We start from the raw sequence: 16007 nt of genomic DNA on the forward strand, positions 1-16007 counted from the left end.
AATAGCCTAACTTCTGTTTGCTTTGGAAGCAGTCAAATGGTTCTGTGAATAGAGCTTTGGACTGAAGTCAGGAAGCCCCAAGTTCAAATACAACCTCAGACAGGTGTGACCTTGGACAAGGCACTTTCCACTGAGCTACCTAGCTACTTCTAAGGCAAACAGAGGTATAGAGAGCACGGGTCTGAAGTCAGGAAGACCTGATACCAAATCCTGGGTGATTGAGCAAATCACTTAATCTTTGTTTGCCTTAAATCCACTGGAGGAGGAAAAGGCAACCATTCCAGTATCTTTGCCAAGGAAACTCTAGTCAGTGTTGGCGTACGATAGTCCAGAGAGTCACGAAGACAGGACTTTATGGCTAAACAACGACAATAACCTGGGCTCTACCAGCTATGCTTGTTCCTCCTTCTTTCCTATGGAGCTGAGAGCTACTGACAGAGCCCTCATTAGGCCTTTGTAGTTTGGCCAGAAGGGAGAAATTTTCTCCCAGATTCATTAATTCATTTATTCATTTATTTTGGACTAGGTGAGAGAGGAAATTCTTTGCCTCAATTGTTACCTATCTTTAATCATCGATTAATCTCTTGATTAATCCTGAGCCTGAGCCTGAGCCTCTCAGTAATCTCTAATTCTTCTCTTTATTTCCCCTCATCATAAGTCATCAAGACCTCCTAATGAATTTCTAGTAATCTCTATATCATCTATCCACCCATTGCTTTCAACATTGTGTAACTGGAATACAACAATGGTTTCTCTTAAATGGTCTCTTCACTCATTCCAAACTGTGGCACATGGCCACAGGTTACATTTAACCAAAACATTTTCATCACATCCCTTTCCTTCTCAGAAACTTTCCAGTCATATGCATCTGTCCCTACCATAACTGGGAACTGCCTAAAAAATTCTGGGCAAATAACCTTTAGTCAGCAGGGTTGCTGGAATAGTGCCCTACCACTATATAAGCCAGAGGGAGGGCAGATAAGGCGGGGAATGTGACACTGTGTAGTATTACACTGGCTTGTTTCCCAGGGCACTCATAGGAACCTCTAACTAAGAACTACACTATACAAGAGCTATGGGGCATCTGGTGACTTACAGCAAAGTAGGATATAATTGAGGACCCTAAGGGACAAAATCTGGAGATCTTATTGACATGGTTCCTGCAAGCAGAGAGGTAAGTAAGAGGGCAGGATTTGAAATCAGGAGACTTAGGTTAAATCCTACCTTAGACCCTTACTAGTTTTGTGAACCCAGTCAAGTCACTTAACCCTATCTGCCTCAGTTTCCTCAACTATAAAAATTAGCTAAAGAAGGAAATAGAAAATCACTCTTAACACCTATGCCAAGAAAACCCTAAATTTAGTCATACAACTGAAAACAACTAAAGTTATCATATCACAATCTACCTTGTTAAATAATCTATATCCATATTACACACAATAACTATAGATATTTCCCAAAAATCTGTCCTAAGTCCTTTTTTTTCTTCTACATTCTTTCACTAGATATCTTTTGCTAGTGTGAATTTAATTAAGTTTTCTGTGCAGATAAGTGTCAGAAGTATATATCTAGTCTGAGGCTTCTTCCTGAGCCACATTACAACTACTTATTGAGAATTTCCAATTAGATATCTCACAGACCTCTCAAGCTCAACACATCCAAAACAGAAATCATTTTTTTTCTTCCTAATCCACTCCTCTTCCAAGTTTTCCTCTTTTTGTCAAGAATGGCACCATCTTTCTAGGCACCAGATTCAAAAGTTTGATGCCAGGTAGATTGAAAACTGAGAAAGAAAACTATAGACCGATTTCCTTAATGAATATTGATGCTAAAATCTTAAATAAGATATTAGCAAATAGACTTCAGAAAATCATCCCCAGGATAATATACTATGATCAAGTAGGATTTATACCAGGAATGCAGGGCTGGATTAATATTAGGAAAACTATTAGTATAATTGACCATATTAATAATCAAATTAATAAAAACCTTATGATCATCTCAATAGATGCAGAAAAAGCATTTGACAAAATCCAACATCCATTCCTACTAAAAATGCTTGAGAGAATAGGAATAAATGGACTATTCCTTAAAATAATAACAAGCATATATTTAAAACCATCAGTGAACATCATTTGTAATGGCAATAAACTAGAATCTTTCCCTGTAAGATCAGGAGTGAAACAAGGTTGCCCACTATCACCATTACTATTCAATATTGTACTAGAAACGCTAGCCTCGGCAATAAGAGCCGAGAAAGAGATTCAAGGAATTAGAGTAGGAAATGAAGAAATCAAATTGTCACTTTTTGCAGATGACATGATGGTATCCTTAGAGAACCCCAAAGACTCCTCTAAAAAGCTATTAGAAATAATACAGAATTTTAGCAAAGTTGCAGGATACAAAATAAATCCACATAAATCCTCAGCATTTTTATACATTACCAATACAATCCAACAGCAAGAGATACAAAGAGAAATTCCATTCAAAATAAAGTCGATAGTATAAAATATTTGGGAATCCATCTACCAAAGGAAAGTCAGGAATTATATGAGCAAAATTACAAAACACTTGCCACAAAAATAAAGTCAGATTTAAATAATTGGAAAGACATTCAGTGCTCTTGGATAGGCCGAGCGAATATAATTAAGATGACAATACTCCCTAAATAATCTATTTATTTAGTGCTATACCAATCAGACTCCCAAGAAACTATTTTAATGACCTAGAAAAAATAACAACAGAATTCATATGGAACAAAAAAAGTTCAAGAATTTCAAGGGAAGTAATGAAAAAAAAAATTAAATGAAGGTGGTCTAGCTGTACCTGATCTAGACCTATATTATAAAGCAACAGTCACCAAAACTATTTGGTATTGGCTAAGAAATAGACTAGTTGATCAGTGGAATAGGTTAGGTTCACAGGGCAAGATAGTGAATAAAAATAGCAATCTAGTGTTTGACAAACCCAAAGATCCCAAATTTTGGGATAAGAATTCATTATTTAACAAAAACTGCTGGGAAAACTGGAAATTAGAAAACTAGGCATGGACCCATATTTAACACCACATACTAAGATAAGATCAAAATGGGTCCAAGATTTAGCCATAAAGAACGTTATCATAAATAAATTGGAGGAACATGGGATGGTTTACCTCTTGGACTTGTGGAGGAGGAAGGAGTTTGTGTCCAAGGGAGAACTAGAGACCATTACTGATCACAAAATAGAACATTTTGATTACACCAAATTAAAAAGTTTCTGCACAAACAAAACTAATGCAAACAAGATTAGAAGGGAAGTAACAAATTGGGAAAACATTTTTACAGTTAAAGGTTCTGATAAAGGTCTCATTTCCAAAATATACAGAGAATTGACTTTAATTTATAAGAAATCAAGCCATTCTCCAATTGATAAATGGTCAAAGGATATGAACAGACAATTTTCAGATGATAAAATTGAAACTATTTCCACTCATATGAAAGTGTTCTGAATCACTATTGATCAGAGAAATGCAAATTAAGACAACTCTGAGATATCATTACACACCTGTCAGATTGGCTAAGATGACAGGAATAAATAATGATGAATGTTGGAGGGGATGTGGGAAAACTGGGACACTGATACATTGTTGGTGGAGTTGTGAAAGAATCCAACCATTCTGGAGAGCAATTTGGAACTATGCCCAAAAAGTTGTCAAACTGTGCATACCCTTTGACCCAGCATTGCTGTTCTTGGGATTATATCCCAAAGAAATACTAAAGAGTGGAAAGGGACCTGTATGTGCCAAAATGTTTGTGGCAGCTCTTTTTGTTGTAGCTAGAAACTGGAAGTTGAATGGATGTCCATCAATTGGAGAATGGTTGGGTAAATTATGGTATATGAATGTTATGGAATATTATTGTTCTGTAAGAAATGACCAACAGGAGGAATACAGAGAGGTTTGGAGAGACTTACATCATCTGATGCTAAGTGAAATGAGCAGAACCAGGAGATCACTATACACTTCAACAATGATACTGTATGAGGATGTATTCTGATGGAAGTGGATATCTTCAACATAGAGAAGAGCTAATCCAATTCCAATTGATCAATGATGGACAGAATCAGCTATACCCAGAAAACGAACACTGGGAAATGAGTGTAAACTGTGAGCACTGTTTTGTTTTGTTTTGTTTTTCTTCCCAGATTATTTTTAGCTTCCGAATACAATCCTTCCTTTGCAACAATAACAACAAAATTCAGTTCTGCACATATATATTGTACCTAGGATATACTATAAGATATTTAATATGTATGGGAATGCCTGCCATCTAGGGGAGGGGGTGGAGGGAAGGAAGGGAAAAATTTGGAACAGAAGGAAGTACAAGGGATGATGTTGTAAAAAAAAAAAAAAAAAAAAAAACCATCTATGAATATGTACTGTCAAAGAAAATGTTATAATTATAAAAATTAATTTAAAAAATTAAAAAAAAAGTTTGATGCCATCCTTGATACCCCACATATCCAGTTAGGAGCCAAATCTTGTCATCTGAACATTTTTCAATGTGTCTTCATAACATTTCTCACATGCTTCCCCTTCTCGCATCCCATGTAGCCACTATATCAGTATAAGTACTCATCACTTCTGAACTAAAACAGTATATTAACCTTTTAAAATTTATTTCTCTGACTCAATTTTCTCCCCTCATCCAAAACTTCCTGCATACTGCTTCCAAAGTGACTTTCTTAAAGTGCAGGTCTGATCATATCACTTCTACATCAAGAATCAAATATAAGCATATTTATTTTACATTTGAAGGCCTTCATCTTGAGGTCCCAATCCACCTTTTAAGTGACATTCCTTTCACAAACTTTATGGTCCATTCCAACTTGTCTTCAGACACAATACTCTATCTCTATGAATATGCTGAATTCTGACTGGAGACTGGTCTCACAGTAGAAATTCCTAACACTGCAAAGATGCTGATTCAGCCTAGCCATGAAAGGAAATGAGCAGAGGCATGAAAATAAGTATGGTGGTGGGACAACACACATGACTGCACTAAGCCTTAAGTTAAAGTCCCAGTAAGGACCAGGGATATTCATGTCAAGGATTCAATCCATTGAACATTATATCTCTCAAAACAGGAGAAGACTCAATTAATCTTGTAGCTTCACCTTAGGAGAGGAGATAAGCAAAAAAAAAAAAAAAAAAAAAAAAAAGTGTCTGAAAAATCACAAGTTTTCAAGAAAAAATCCTTAATAAATGTCTAGAATTCAATTAGATAAATCAACACAAAAAATCCTAAAAATCAGAATGAAAGATGAGTAGTAAATCCTCAAAAAGAATATAACATTATTTTTTAATAGATATAATATGATACTAGAAAATACTTAATGAAATATAAAATCTTGTGGTTTCCTAAAAGATCATTGAATAACAATGAAAAACTCCAAAATTTGAGAAAGGAGAAATGAAATTCATAAAAGAAAAAAATTAGGACTCAATAGAGGTCAGAATTTAAAAGTTTTCAATATCATTTTAAGACTCAGTTAAAAAAAAAAATTGAATCCACAACAGAAAGTCTCTTTAAAGAAGCAGAAGAGAGAATAACAAGACTTTAAACACAAAAATATTGAAGTGGAGGAAAATCCTGTGAAGAAAAATAAAAAGCAACAATGCATAAGAACTATTGTTGTTCTTTTTATAAAAGGTTAAAAATTTGGTCCTGTGTTATAAGAACACATCAATTTTATACATAAAAAAGCTATTCACCTTGAAAAGAGACAATACAGGAATAACTTAAGTATCAAAAGTTTCCAGATGAACATAAAAAAAAAAAAAGTTAAACTTGAGTACCGCAGTTCAGCAAATAATATTAAAAAACTGTCCCAAATTGGTGAATACAGAAAATGATGTACCAATTGAAAAAATACACATATTGTCTTCAGAAAAAAAAAAACCTACACTTGAAATTTAAAGATTTATATTGTTCAAATTTAGCTATTTTGATAACAAATAATTTTTACAAGTGATCCATAATAAAATTTTTCTTTCAAATGTAAAGGAAATTTGAAAAACACAAAGCTATTCTGCACTCATGAGAAACCAGGGAAGAAAAATAAATGATATAATGATATATTCCAAAAAGCAAACACCATTCTGCCTAATGCCAAAAGCCAGCGATTAAAAAAAAAATTTAAGAAAGAAAATTTCAGGTAAAGAAGTAAACCAGAAAGGAAGCCAATATCAGCATTAAATATGCATGTAACAAATGGCATAAGACCTGAATTCACGAAGAAAAAAAATTTAACTGGATTACAAAAAAGATAGACAGTAATACAGTAAGTAACTTTAACATTTTTTTCTCAGAGGATCTCAAATCTAACTAAACCATTTTTTAAAAAGGGAAAATATAGAAGTAGGAAAAATATTGAAATATTTAAACCTTAAAGATTCCTGGCATCTTCTGAAAGACAACATCAAAAGACTTTATATATTTCTAAGCAACAATATAGCATTTTTACCCAACCAATGATACACAGAAATTATAAGTAAATGTTAAAAAGTGTAAGTACTAACCACACTTTTTACAAACAATATATATAATCAATATGGAAAACAAAAGAAAGACAGACTTAAATAGGCACTTATATATCCTGAATAATGATCAAAGAGCACATCATAGAAAAATCAATAATTGCATAAAAGTGATGATGATGTTGAGACAACATAGCAAATTTTTTGGATATAATTAAAGCAAACCTCTGAAGAACATCATATTCTTAAAAACATGTATTAACAAAATACAAAAACCCCCAAAATCACAACCCTGAATAGGGAATTTTTAAAAATTAGAAAAATCAACCAATAAGCAAACCCAAAATAAATACAAAAAGAGGAAAATTTGAGAAGGCTAGAAAAGGATAAACTGGAAAAAAAAAAACTCAAAAACTAAGAGCTGGATCTTGGAAAAGACCAACAAAAAATAGAGAAAGCTTTAGATAACCTGATTAAAAAGAGGAAAGAAAAATCTAACAAAATAGTAAATTAACAAGAGTGAATAAAAAGAATTATTGGAACTTACATAGTTATATAGCAAAAAACTGAGAACTCAAAAGAAATAAAAGGTGTCACAAAAAATGTAAAATATTGGTAGTTACAGAATATTCCCAAATAATCCAGTTTCAGAAAAGTAAATTCATGGGGCAGCTAGACAGAGGATAAAGCACCAGCCCTGAAGTCAAGAGACCCAAGTTCAAATATGACCTCAAGTACTTAACACTTCCTAGCCGTGTGACTCTGGGCAAATCACTAAGCCCCAATTGCCTTAGCCAAAAATAATTAAATAAATAAATTAATTAAGTGCAACTATCTCTAAAGGAACTACTGAGAAGGGGGAAAAGAGCACCTGGGTCTACATAAATTTTCAGTAAAGAATTCTATTAAAGAACAATTAATACCTATATCAAATAAATTCTCAAATTTCAATTTGAAAACATTAAATAAACTCCTAGTAAGAAGACAGTATCCATTTATTTCCCAAAAATCATTCATTATGGGTCAAACAGATTAATACTAGGGTTGTAAGGACATTTCAATGCTAGGAAAACAGCAAGTAAGTAATCATATTAAAAACAAAAACATACAAAACCATGTATGTCAATAAGTTTATCAAAAAACCTTTGATAAAGTGCATCATTTATCATAGTTACACCATTTATTTTATGATATTGACAACAACATAAATATAGAGCTTTAAGCTCTGTAAAGCAGTTTATATTCATTACCTCCTTTGATACAAGAACCTTATAGATAGGTGCTATTATCATATCCATTTTTGCTGCATTTCCATTTTCAGTTGTACCCCACTGTTTGTGACTGTTTGTTTATAGCTTTTATGGCAAAAATATTAGTTTGGCATTTCCTTCTCCAACTCATTTTGCAAATAAGAAACTGAGGCAACAGTTTAGTGACTTGCCTAGGGTCAAAGAGCTAATGTGTGTCTGAGATTAAATTTGAACTCAGGAAGATGAGTCTCCTTGATTCCAGGACCCAAACTCAGGTCACTGTGCAACTTAGGTACACCCATCTCCATTTTACAAAGGAAGAAACTAAAACTTATGGATATTAATTGACTTGCCCAGGGATATAGCAAGTAAATATCTAAGGCAGGATTTGAAATTAGGTTTTCCTAATCCCAAATCCACTGGTCTTTCCATTAAACCACCTATGGTAATAGAAGGATTTTTAAAGATATGATAAAAATATATATATATATATATATATATTTAAAGTTAGTATTTATAAAATAAGTAATGGAAAAACAAAAGAAGCCTTTAGAATAAATATAGGAGGAGAATAAAAATGTCTTCTTTTCCCACTGCTATTTGACATAGTTTCTCAAAATGCTAGGAATACTTTGCTATTTTTTTAAAAGTTGGAAAAAAAAGAAATTAAAAGTAAAAGACAGGCAAAGAGGAAACAAAGCTATCTTTGTTTCCTGATGAAAGAATGATTTACTTTGAATATACTAATAAATTTTCTGGCTACAAAATAAGCCCATAAAAATCAATAACATTTCTATGCAGCAAATACAAAATCCAAATGGAAACAACCAAAAGGGAAGGGCTATTCAAAATAACCACAAAATACATAAAGTCCTTGAAAGTTACCAAAAACATTCAATGCTTGCATAACTCCAATTACAAACCAAGAAACAACTTAAATAAATTGGAAGAACATTCAGTGCTCATGGCTAGGCCATGTCAATACAACAAAAATGACAATATTACCTCTAAATTAATTTACTTATTTGTAATCAAATCCCTAAGCAGATCCTTTAAAAAGCTAGACAAAAATAATAACATATTTGGAGGGCAAAAAAAAAAATCCAGAAAATTAAAGGAAATAATGACCTAGAAAAATAAGAATGAAAGGGGAAGGTCTCCAGACCTAAATAATATTATAAAGCAATAATCACCAAAAACATTTGGAACTAGATAAAGAATGGAAAAGTAGACTAATGGAATAGTTACTGAAGAATCTGAAATAGTTGAACTCAATAATCCAAAATTCAATAATCCCTCAAACATAAACTACCTAGGAAATCTAAATCAATAAATCATTAAATACAATTAATAATTCATTGACATAAATTAATAAACATAAGTTACCTATTTGACAAGAATTGCTAGGAAAAGCCATCTGGAAGAAATGAAACTCAAAGGGAATATGCAATCTAGATATTACAGGCCAAAGTACAAAAAGTTTGGAAGCGTAACAGAGATCAGGTATATATTTCATGACAGTGGCTAAATGGTGAATTCTTAACCAAAAAAGAAATAGAGGCAAATACAAAAGATAAAATGGATCATTTTATTTTCTCAAAATAGAAAAAATTTGTGCAGGGTAAAAATGAACACAATTAAGGAAGAGAAATGATCAACTGAAAAAAAATTTTGTTCAAAATATCTTTAATTAAGGGTCTTACATCCAAGGTGTAAAGCCAACTAATTAAAATACATAAAACCAAAGTTATTTCCCAATAAATAAATGGTCAAAGGACATGCAAAAACAATTCTCAAAAAAAGAATTATAAAAAATTCATAACTAAATGCTCCAAAATATTATTATTAAGAAATAAAATTTAAAAAGTGAGATTTCACATCCAGCAAAATGACAAAGGATGAAAAAAGTACTGGAGGAGTTGTGGAAAGATGTGCATACTGATACACAGTAGAACTGTGAATTGGAGGCAGTTAGGTGACATAATAGAGAGAGTGCCAGACCTGGAGTCAGCAAGACTCATCTTCTTCCTGAGTTCAACTCTGGCCTCAGAAACTTACTAATTGTGATCCTGACCAAGTCACTTCAACCTGTTTGCCTTAGTTTTCTCATCTGTAAAATGAGCTGGAGAAGGAAATGGCAAACTATTCCAGTGTCTTTGCTAAAAGAAACACAAACTCAAATGGGGTTACAAAGAGTTGGATACGACTGAAAATTAACTGAACAAAACTGTTAATTGATCCAACCATTCTAAAAAGCAATTTAGAATAATAAAAGACAATGATTCAACTGTCCATTTGACCCAGAGATTACACTGTTAAAGAGGTCAATGCTAGTCAGAAAGGCTCCATAAACATTAAATATTTATAATGGTACTTTTTTTATAGTCACTAAGAACTACAAGCAAAGTGACATCCATTATTGGAGAATGGATAAAATAATTTGTATTCACATAATACAGTATTATGTGAATGTAAGGGAATTTTATTAAGCTTTAAGAAGCAATGACTAACGAGAATACAGAATAGGAAGATATATGCATAGATGCAAAGTGAAGTAAGCAGAACCAGAAAAATTATATATAGAATGATTAGCAATGTATGTGACAATAATAAAAGAACAGCTGTGAAATTATAATGATCAAGACTGTTTGTCGTCCCCTCCCCCCCACCAAAAAAAAAAGAGAGATCTGAGAAGGTACTTTTCCCCCTTCTTTGAAAAAGGGGGGGGAAATGGTGGGGTATGAAATCTATAGACTTTTTGTATTTTGGCTTAATTTTGCTGAATCTTTGTGGAGGGTTTTTTTTGCTCTTTTTTATTCATTGTTTTAAAGCAATACTCTAGGATGAGGTAGAATTTATATTGGAAAGTATAGGTGACATTAAAAATAAAAGGTAACAAAAGTTTATTTTGAACTTAAAAAAAAAATTCCTCAGAACACTAAAGATATACTGCTGGAAGAGTACCAGGAGACAAGGAGCTATGTGAAGAGGCCATCCAGCAGTCATAAATACTAAAGATGACTCAGGATATTTGGAGCTCACATCCCACAGTCTTACCAGTGGTCATCATCCAGTAATGATTGGAGTAATGGATAAACAAAGATGCCTGGAGTAACCCCAAAATAAGATGTTGGGCTAAGAAAAGCTGGACATCATTCATGCCAATAGTAAAAGTCATTCTAAAATGGAGGATTAGCTCTTGATTAGGTATATCCCCATTAAGAGTAGTGGTATGTGATAATTCCACAAGAGAACAATCATCACCTACCACCTGGGGTGGTGTTTCCAGGCATTTGAGCCAAAGGGTAAAAAATCAAAACTGTGGCGGGCCCCTCAGATTGCTGGAGTGGGAGGATGTCCCAAGAATGACAGTCAAACAGTCCAAAAATGAGTGGTTTAAGATTTAGATTAGGTCTATGGAAAGGTTAAAAAAAAAAAATGATGGAGAAAAAGACTAACAGAACTAGAGTATGTCTTCAGCAAGAGTCTCATTGACATTAAGATGTAAAACACCACAATTCTCATTTTACATCTTCATTTTTATGCCATTCCTCTCTATTCTGTTTTTTCCATTAATTACTATCTTGCTGACTTGCCTATTTTGGCTAAAGCAAAGAATAGCATTCTTCTAGAAACCAAAGCAGGATCAGGTATGGTAAGTTTGAACCAGCTAAAGCTGGAGGAATGAAGGGTGCACTAAGTGACATTGGCTCAGATGGCATGAGCTGGATTTATAGCTTAAGGATGAATATTTTGCCATAGTTAATGAATAATAATGCTGTCTTCCAAAATTAACAATGGTACTAATGACCCAATATCAGCATGCTGTAAGTTGTTCTCCCAGAAGTGGGGATAAGTTGCCTGAATTAACCACATTCTTCTGCCCACAAAGGCTTGTGACTAATAGCATATATGTGAGAAAACTGAATTCCACATGAAACTAAAGTAAAGCTAATGGGTCTACACAGCTAAATCAGATATCACCAGGAAACCACCAAATCTGGAATCTGGCCAGTGGTTCAGTGAGTATTTTTGTATTTGGAAGTCACAAAAACTGGAGTTCAAATCACCCTTCAGACACTTACTAGCTGTGTAACCCTAAGCAAGTTACATTAGCTCTTTCAGCCTCAGTTTATAAAGTGGAGAAATAAGAGCACCAGATTCACAGGATTATTATGAAAGTTGAATAAGATAATGTATGTAGAGAACTTTTTAAATCTAAAAACATTATGTATTAGCTACCTATTATTACTATTATTATTATTATTATTATCATTTGCTCTTGCCATAACCTAATATCCTCAATGACAACCAGGCAACATTGTAATTACCAACATCTTGTTCTTTGGTAATCAAATTCAAAAAGTCAATTAGCATGTAATAAAAATTTTGTTTAACTATAAGGAGCAAATTATGGTCACTCATGAAAAAAAAAGTTATTTTCACCAGTTAAATGTTCAAATAATTATTTTTCTTTTTAAAGTTTATATATTAATAAATTGTATCCTGTTCAAGCACATAATTCCATCCACACTTACGTGGGGCACTGAAGGATTGATTATTAACAACAAAAAACATATTTTTAGAACTTACATTAACTTTGAAGGTTTGTACCAAGCCATCTAAGAAGTGAAGATTACAGATGATTTCTGACCGTGTCTTCTCTTTTGGCAGTTCTGAGACTCGTATATTATTTATTCTCCCACCCAAAGCACGTAGCCGGGAGTTCATAACTATTGTTGAATAGCCTAAAACACAAGAAACATTTCTTGAATGTTTATTAATACAAATATATTATCTACAATTTACTTGAATAAGATTTTTTAATCATAAAAAGGGCCAAGTCCTTTAAATTTTGCAACTTTCATGAGAGTTCACATTTTATTGCACTGTGATTTTTTTTTTTTAAACTTGGTATTAAAAGAACTGAAAGGGGATGGAATGGCGAAGAAATTTCATTCCTACAAAGCTTTAGTGGAGAATAAAACTAAAATGAAAGTCTAATATGTAATTTAGGAGTGCTGATAAAACAGGTGCCTGCCCCAAAGCAGCTCTTGAACAGAAGGTTCTACTAGCCACATGTCAGCTAATTCTGTTGGGTAATTTTCCAATGCAGCCACCCAGGGGAGATTAATTTGGGGGCAAATTCTCCTCCAAAGACCTTGCCCCTGAATTCCCTCTTCTCACTTTTACAACAGAACCTCACCCTTAGCAGTATACACTGCAGTCTAACACAAACCTGTTAGTTCAAGTGTAAAAACTATTTTTATTACAGAACACATGGGAATCTTGGGGAACAGCCTACACACAGATTAGCAAAGTTACAGGCACATAATCTCCCTCAAGTCAATCAGTTTTGCACAGGATTAAAGCATTAATCCATCCCTTGAAGGCTTCCCATAGTTTGTTCCCTTTCTGGTCAGCAGATCCCTTTTGGCCGTAATCTTGGATTCGCTGCCCTGCTTCCAGTTCACTCTATCTCCAATCCCAGACTCTCACAATAGATACTGAGGTCCTAGAAGAAGAAGGGTCTGTTTCTGTCTGCTCATAGACAGAGGTAGAAAAGGGGGCAGATAGATTTAATGAAAATAACTTGAATTCATATACTTTGTTCCATTACTAAGTGTCAGAAAAAGAAAAGGAAGAGTCAGTGGTAGGAAAAGTAGGTTAATACAGTGTTACAGAGGCTAAGACTTTCAGAAAGAGGAATGGTCAACAGTGTCATGCTACAGAGAAACCAAGGAAAATGAAAATTAATAACAAGTCTGTGTGACCCACCCTGCTTACTTTTCAAGGCCCAATTCAAAAAATGCCACTTTTCTTTCATGAAGGCCTCCTTGATCCTCAAAACTATAAGTAATTTCTCTAGTCTGAATCCCTCCCCCAACAGTTCTTTGTTGGTTTCATAGTACCAAATTGTGCCTTATACCAATTATCCATGTAGCTCTTCCCTATCACATTTAAAACTCATAAGGTGGAAACCATATCTAACTCATCTATGTCCAAAATAAGGATATTCATCTCTACTTTTATCTCATATATAATACATTCAAAATCATTATTTGTTAAACTGGATTCAAGAACATAGTTTTTAGCAGTGCAGATAGGTAATTGATGATGAGGAAATAATTCTCTGTGCCCGAAAAAGATCATTCTTTTAATAAATATTACAATAGAAAGAAAGAAAGCAAAAAGTCAGTGACTAAAAGTTGAATCAATATATATGGGCACCATGCATTCATAATTCTCCCAATTATAAAACTAGCAATTGAGTAATTGTTTGTCAAAATGTTTATTTTATTTTATTATCAATATATAATTGGCAAAGGATGAGGAGAAGTATTTATGAAGGTGTAGTTTAAATTTATGTTCTTATGATGCATAAGAGATACTTCATTTAATTCAAGTCTTTACCTCAAGTCACTATGAAGATGGAAGTGCTGAAGAGGATCAGCCAACCAGAGATAAATGTGTAATTTTATTGTATATTAGTAAAAATAGATTCAAACATCACTTAAAGAAGGTAAAAAGTACATAAAAAGAAGCTTTCAAAATAATGGTAATATTCATGAAAATAAAGTTCTTTGTGTTAAAAATGAAAACTGAAGTCTCCCCTTTGGCCAGCGAAGTAGCACAGTAGACAGAGTAATGAATTTTTGAGTCATAATGACATGTATTTGAATCTTGCCTCAGACACTTATTAGCTATGTGACTTTGTATTTGTTTCCTCATATAGCAATGTAGTGGAGATAAACTTGAAGTCTTCTAATATTTTTTTCAAATCTCAATCTATACTGTGAACTCAAACAACCAAAAGAGGGAAAAATACTTTCTGGCAGAAAATAGTTGATAGCATCTTAGGTTACCTTATTGACCAATAATAAGTGTCAACAAAGTATCTTCATTTTAGCAAGAACTTGCCTTGCATGTTCTTTCCTGCATCATGCACATGTTCTATTTTCTCTGTTCTTTCCTATTCCTCCAATTCCCTACAAACATGCTATAACATGTAAGTTTAAATAATGATACCAGATGTTTTTCATCTTCTTCCATTAAATAGCACTACCATGCTTCCCTTTCCTTCAGTTACAAAATCAAACATTATGCTTGTATATTGTATGAAAAACAAATTTAAATCTACTACTTTCATCAAAAACAATCATCTTTGTAATAAATTATTTCATCCATAAATTCTTCAAGTCACATTTCCTATCACAAAATTGCCATATAATGAAAAGAGCTTTGAATTTAATAATCAGAAGGCTGGAATTCAAGTTCTGCTTCTGGCACAAATACTACCCACATGATTTTGGTCAAATAATTTGGCTTCTTGAGAAGACTGGATCAAAACTTATCTGAGGTCCTTTCCTGCTTTAATGAAAACTCAAGAGAATTTCTCACATAAGGAGTTTCAATGAGTATTCCCATTCACTTACACAATTACAAATGGTCTTTTTTTTTTTTTTAAATGTATTAGAAACATGGCTCAACACCATTCACTTATCTCTACAAGATAGCATCTGAAAGAACATACATTAGCTATGGAGGATAAAACATTTTCCAACAGAAATATTTTTATTTAACTGACTTAAAATGTTTGAAGTATGTCAGAAAGTGCTATTTTAAATCAATGTAAATAGGACAACTTAATTAAAAGAAAAATGAGTTAAAATAATATTTTCTGAAGGACACTGAGGAAGACAGGAACATAAAATAAGATCAATTTAGAAAACACAAATACAGGAGTAAGCTCTTGCCTATGGTAATCATTAACTATGACATATATGGTGAGGCAAAAGCACAAGTTATGAAGTTATCCCTTCTACACAGAGACTTTCCCCAACATAGTTTCTTTTTTTTTTTTTTTTTTTTAATTTTTTTTATTTTATTTTATAATTATAACATTTTTTGACAGTACATATGCATGGGTAATTTTTTACAACATTATTCCTTGCACTTACTTCTATTCAGATTTTTTCCCTTCCTCCCCCAACCCCCTCCCCCAGATGGCAAGCAGTCTTATATATGTTAAATATATTACAGTATAATTTAGATACAATATATGTGTGTAGAACCGAATTTTTTGTTGCACAGGGAGAATTGGATTCAGAAGGTAAAAATAACAGTTTACATTCATTTCCCAGTGTTCCTTTTCTGGATTTAGCTGGTTCTGTCCATCATTAATCAATTGGAATTGGATTAGTTCTTCTCTATGTTGAAGAAATCCACTTCCATCA

The 16007-nt window shown here is 33.0% G+C and overlaps 1 protein-coding gene across 4 annotated transcripts in view; it reads right to left on the bottom strand.

The window, feature by feature from the left end:
- Positions 1 to 16007, bottom strand: part of PTPN3 (protein tyrosine phosphatase non-receptor type 3) — a 238638-nt gene that overhangs the window by 164050 nt on the left and 58581 nt on the right. For all 4 annotated transcript variants that reach the window (XM_074281840.1, XM_074281839.1, XM_074281841.1 and 1 more), the window contains exon 2: positions 12364 to 12518. In XM_074281840.1, coding sequence (XP_074137941.1) covers positions 12364 to 12501 — 138 coding nt within the window. In that variant the 5' untranslated portion in view covers positions 12502 to 12518. The remainder of the gene's footprint in view (positions 1 to 12363; positions 12519 to 16007) is intronic.

The sequence above is a fragment of the Sminthopsis crassicaudata genome, chromosome 1 (genome assembly GCF_048593235.1).
Source record: "Sminthopsis crassicaudata isolate SCR6 chromosome 1, ASM4859323v1, whole genome shotgun sequence".
Taxonomy (NCBI): domain Eukaryota; kingdom Metazoa; phylum Chordata; class Mammalia; order Dasyuromorphia; family Dasyuridae; genus Sminthopsis; species Sminthopsis crassicaudata.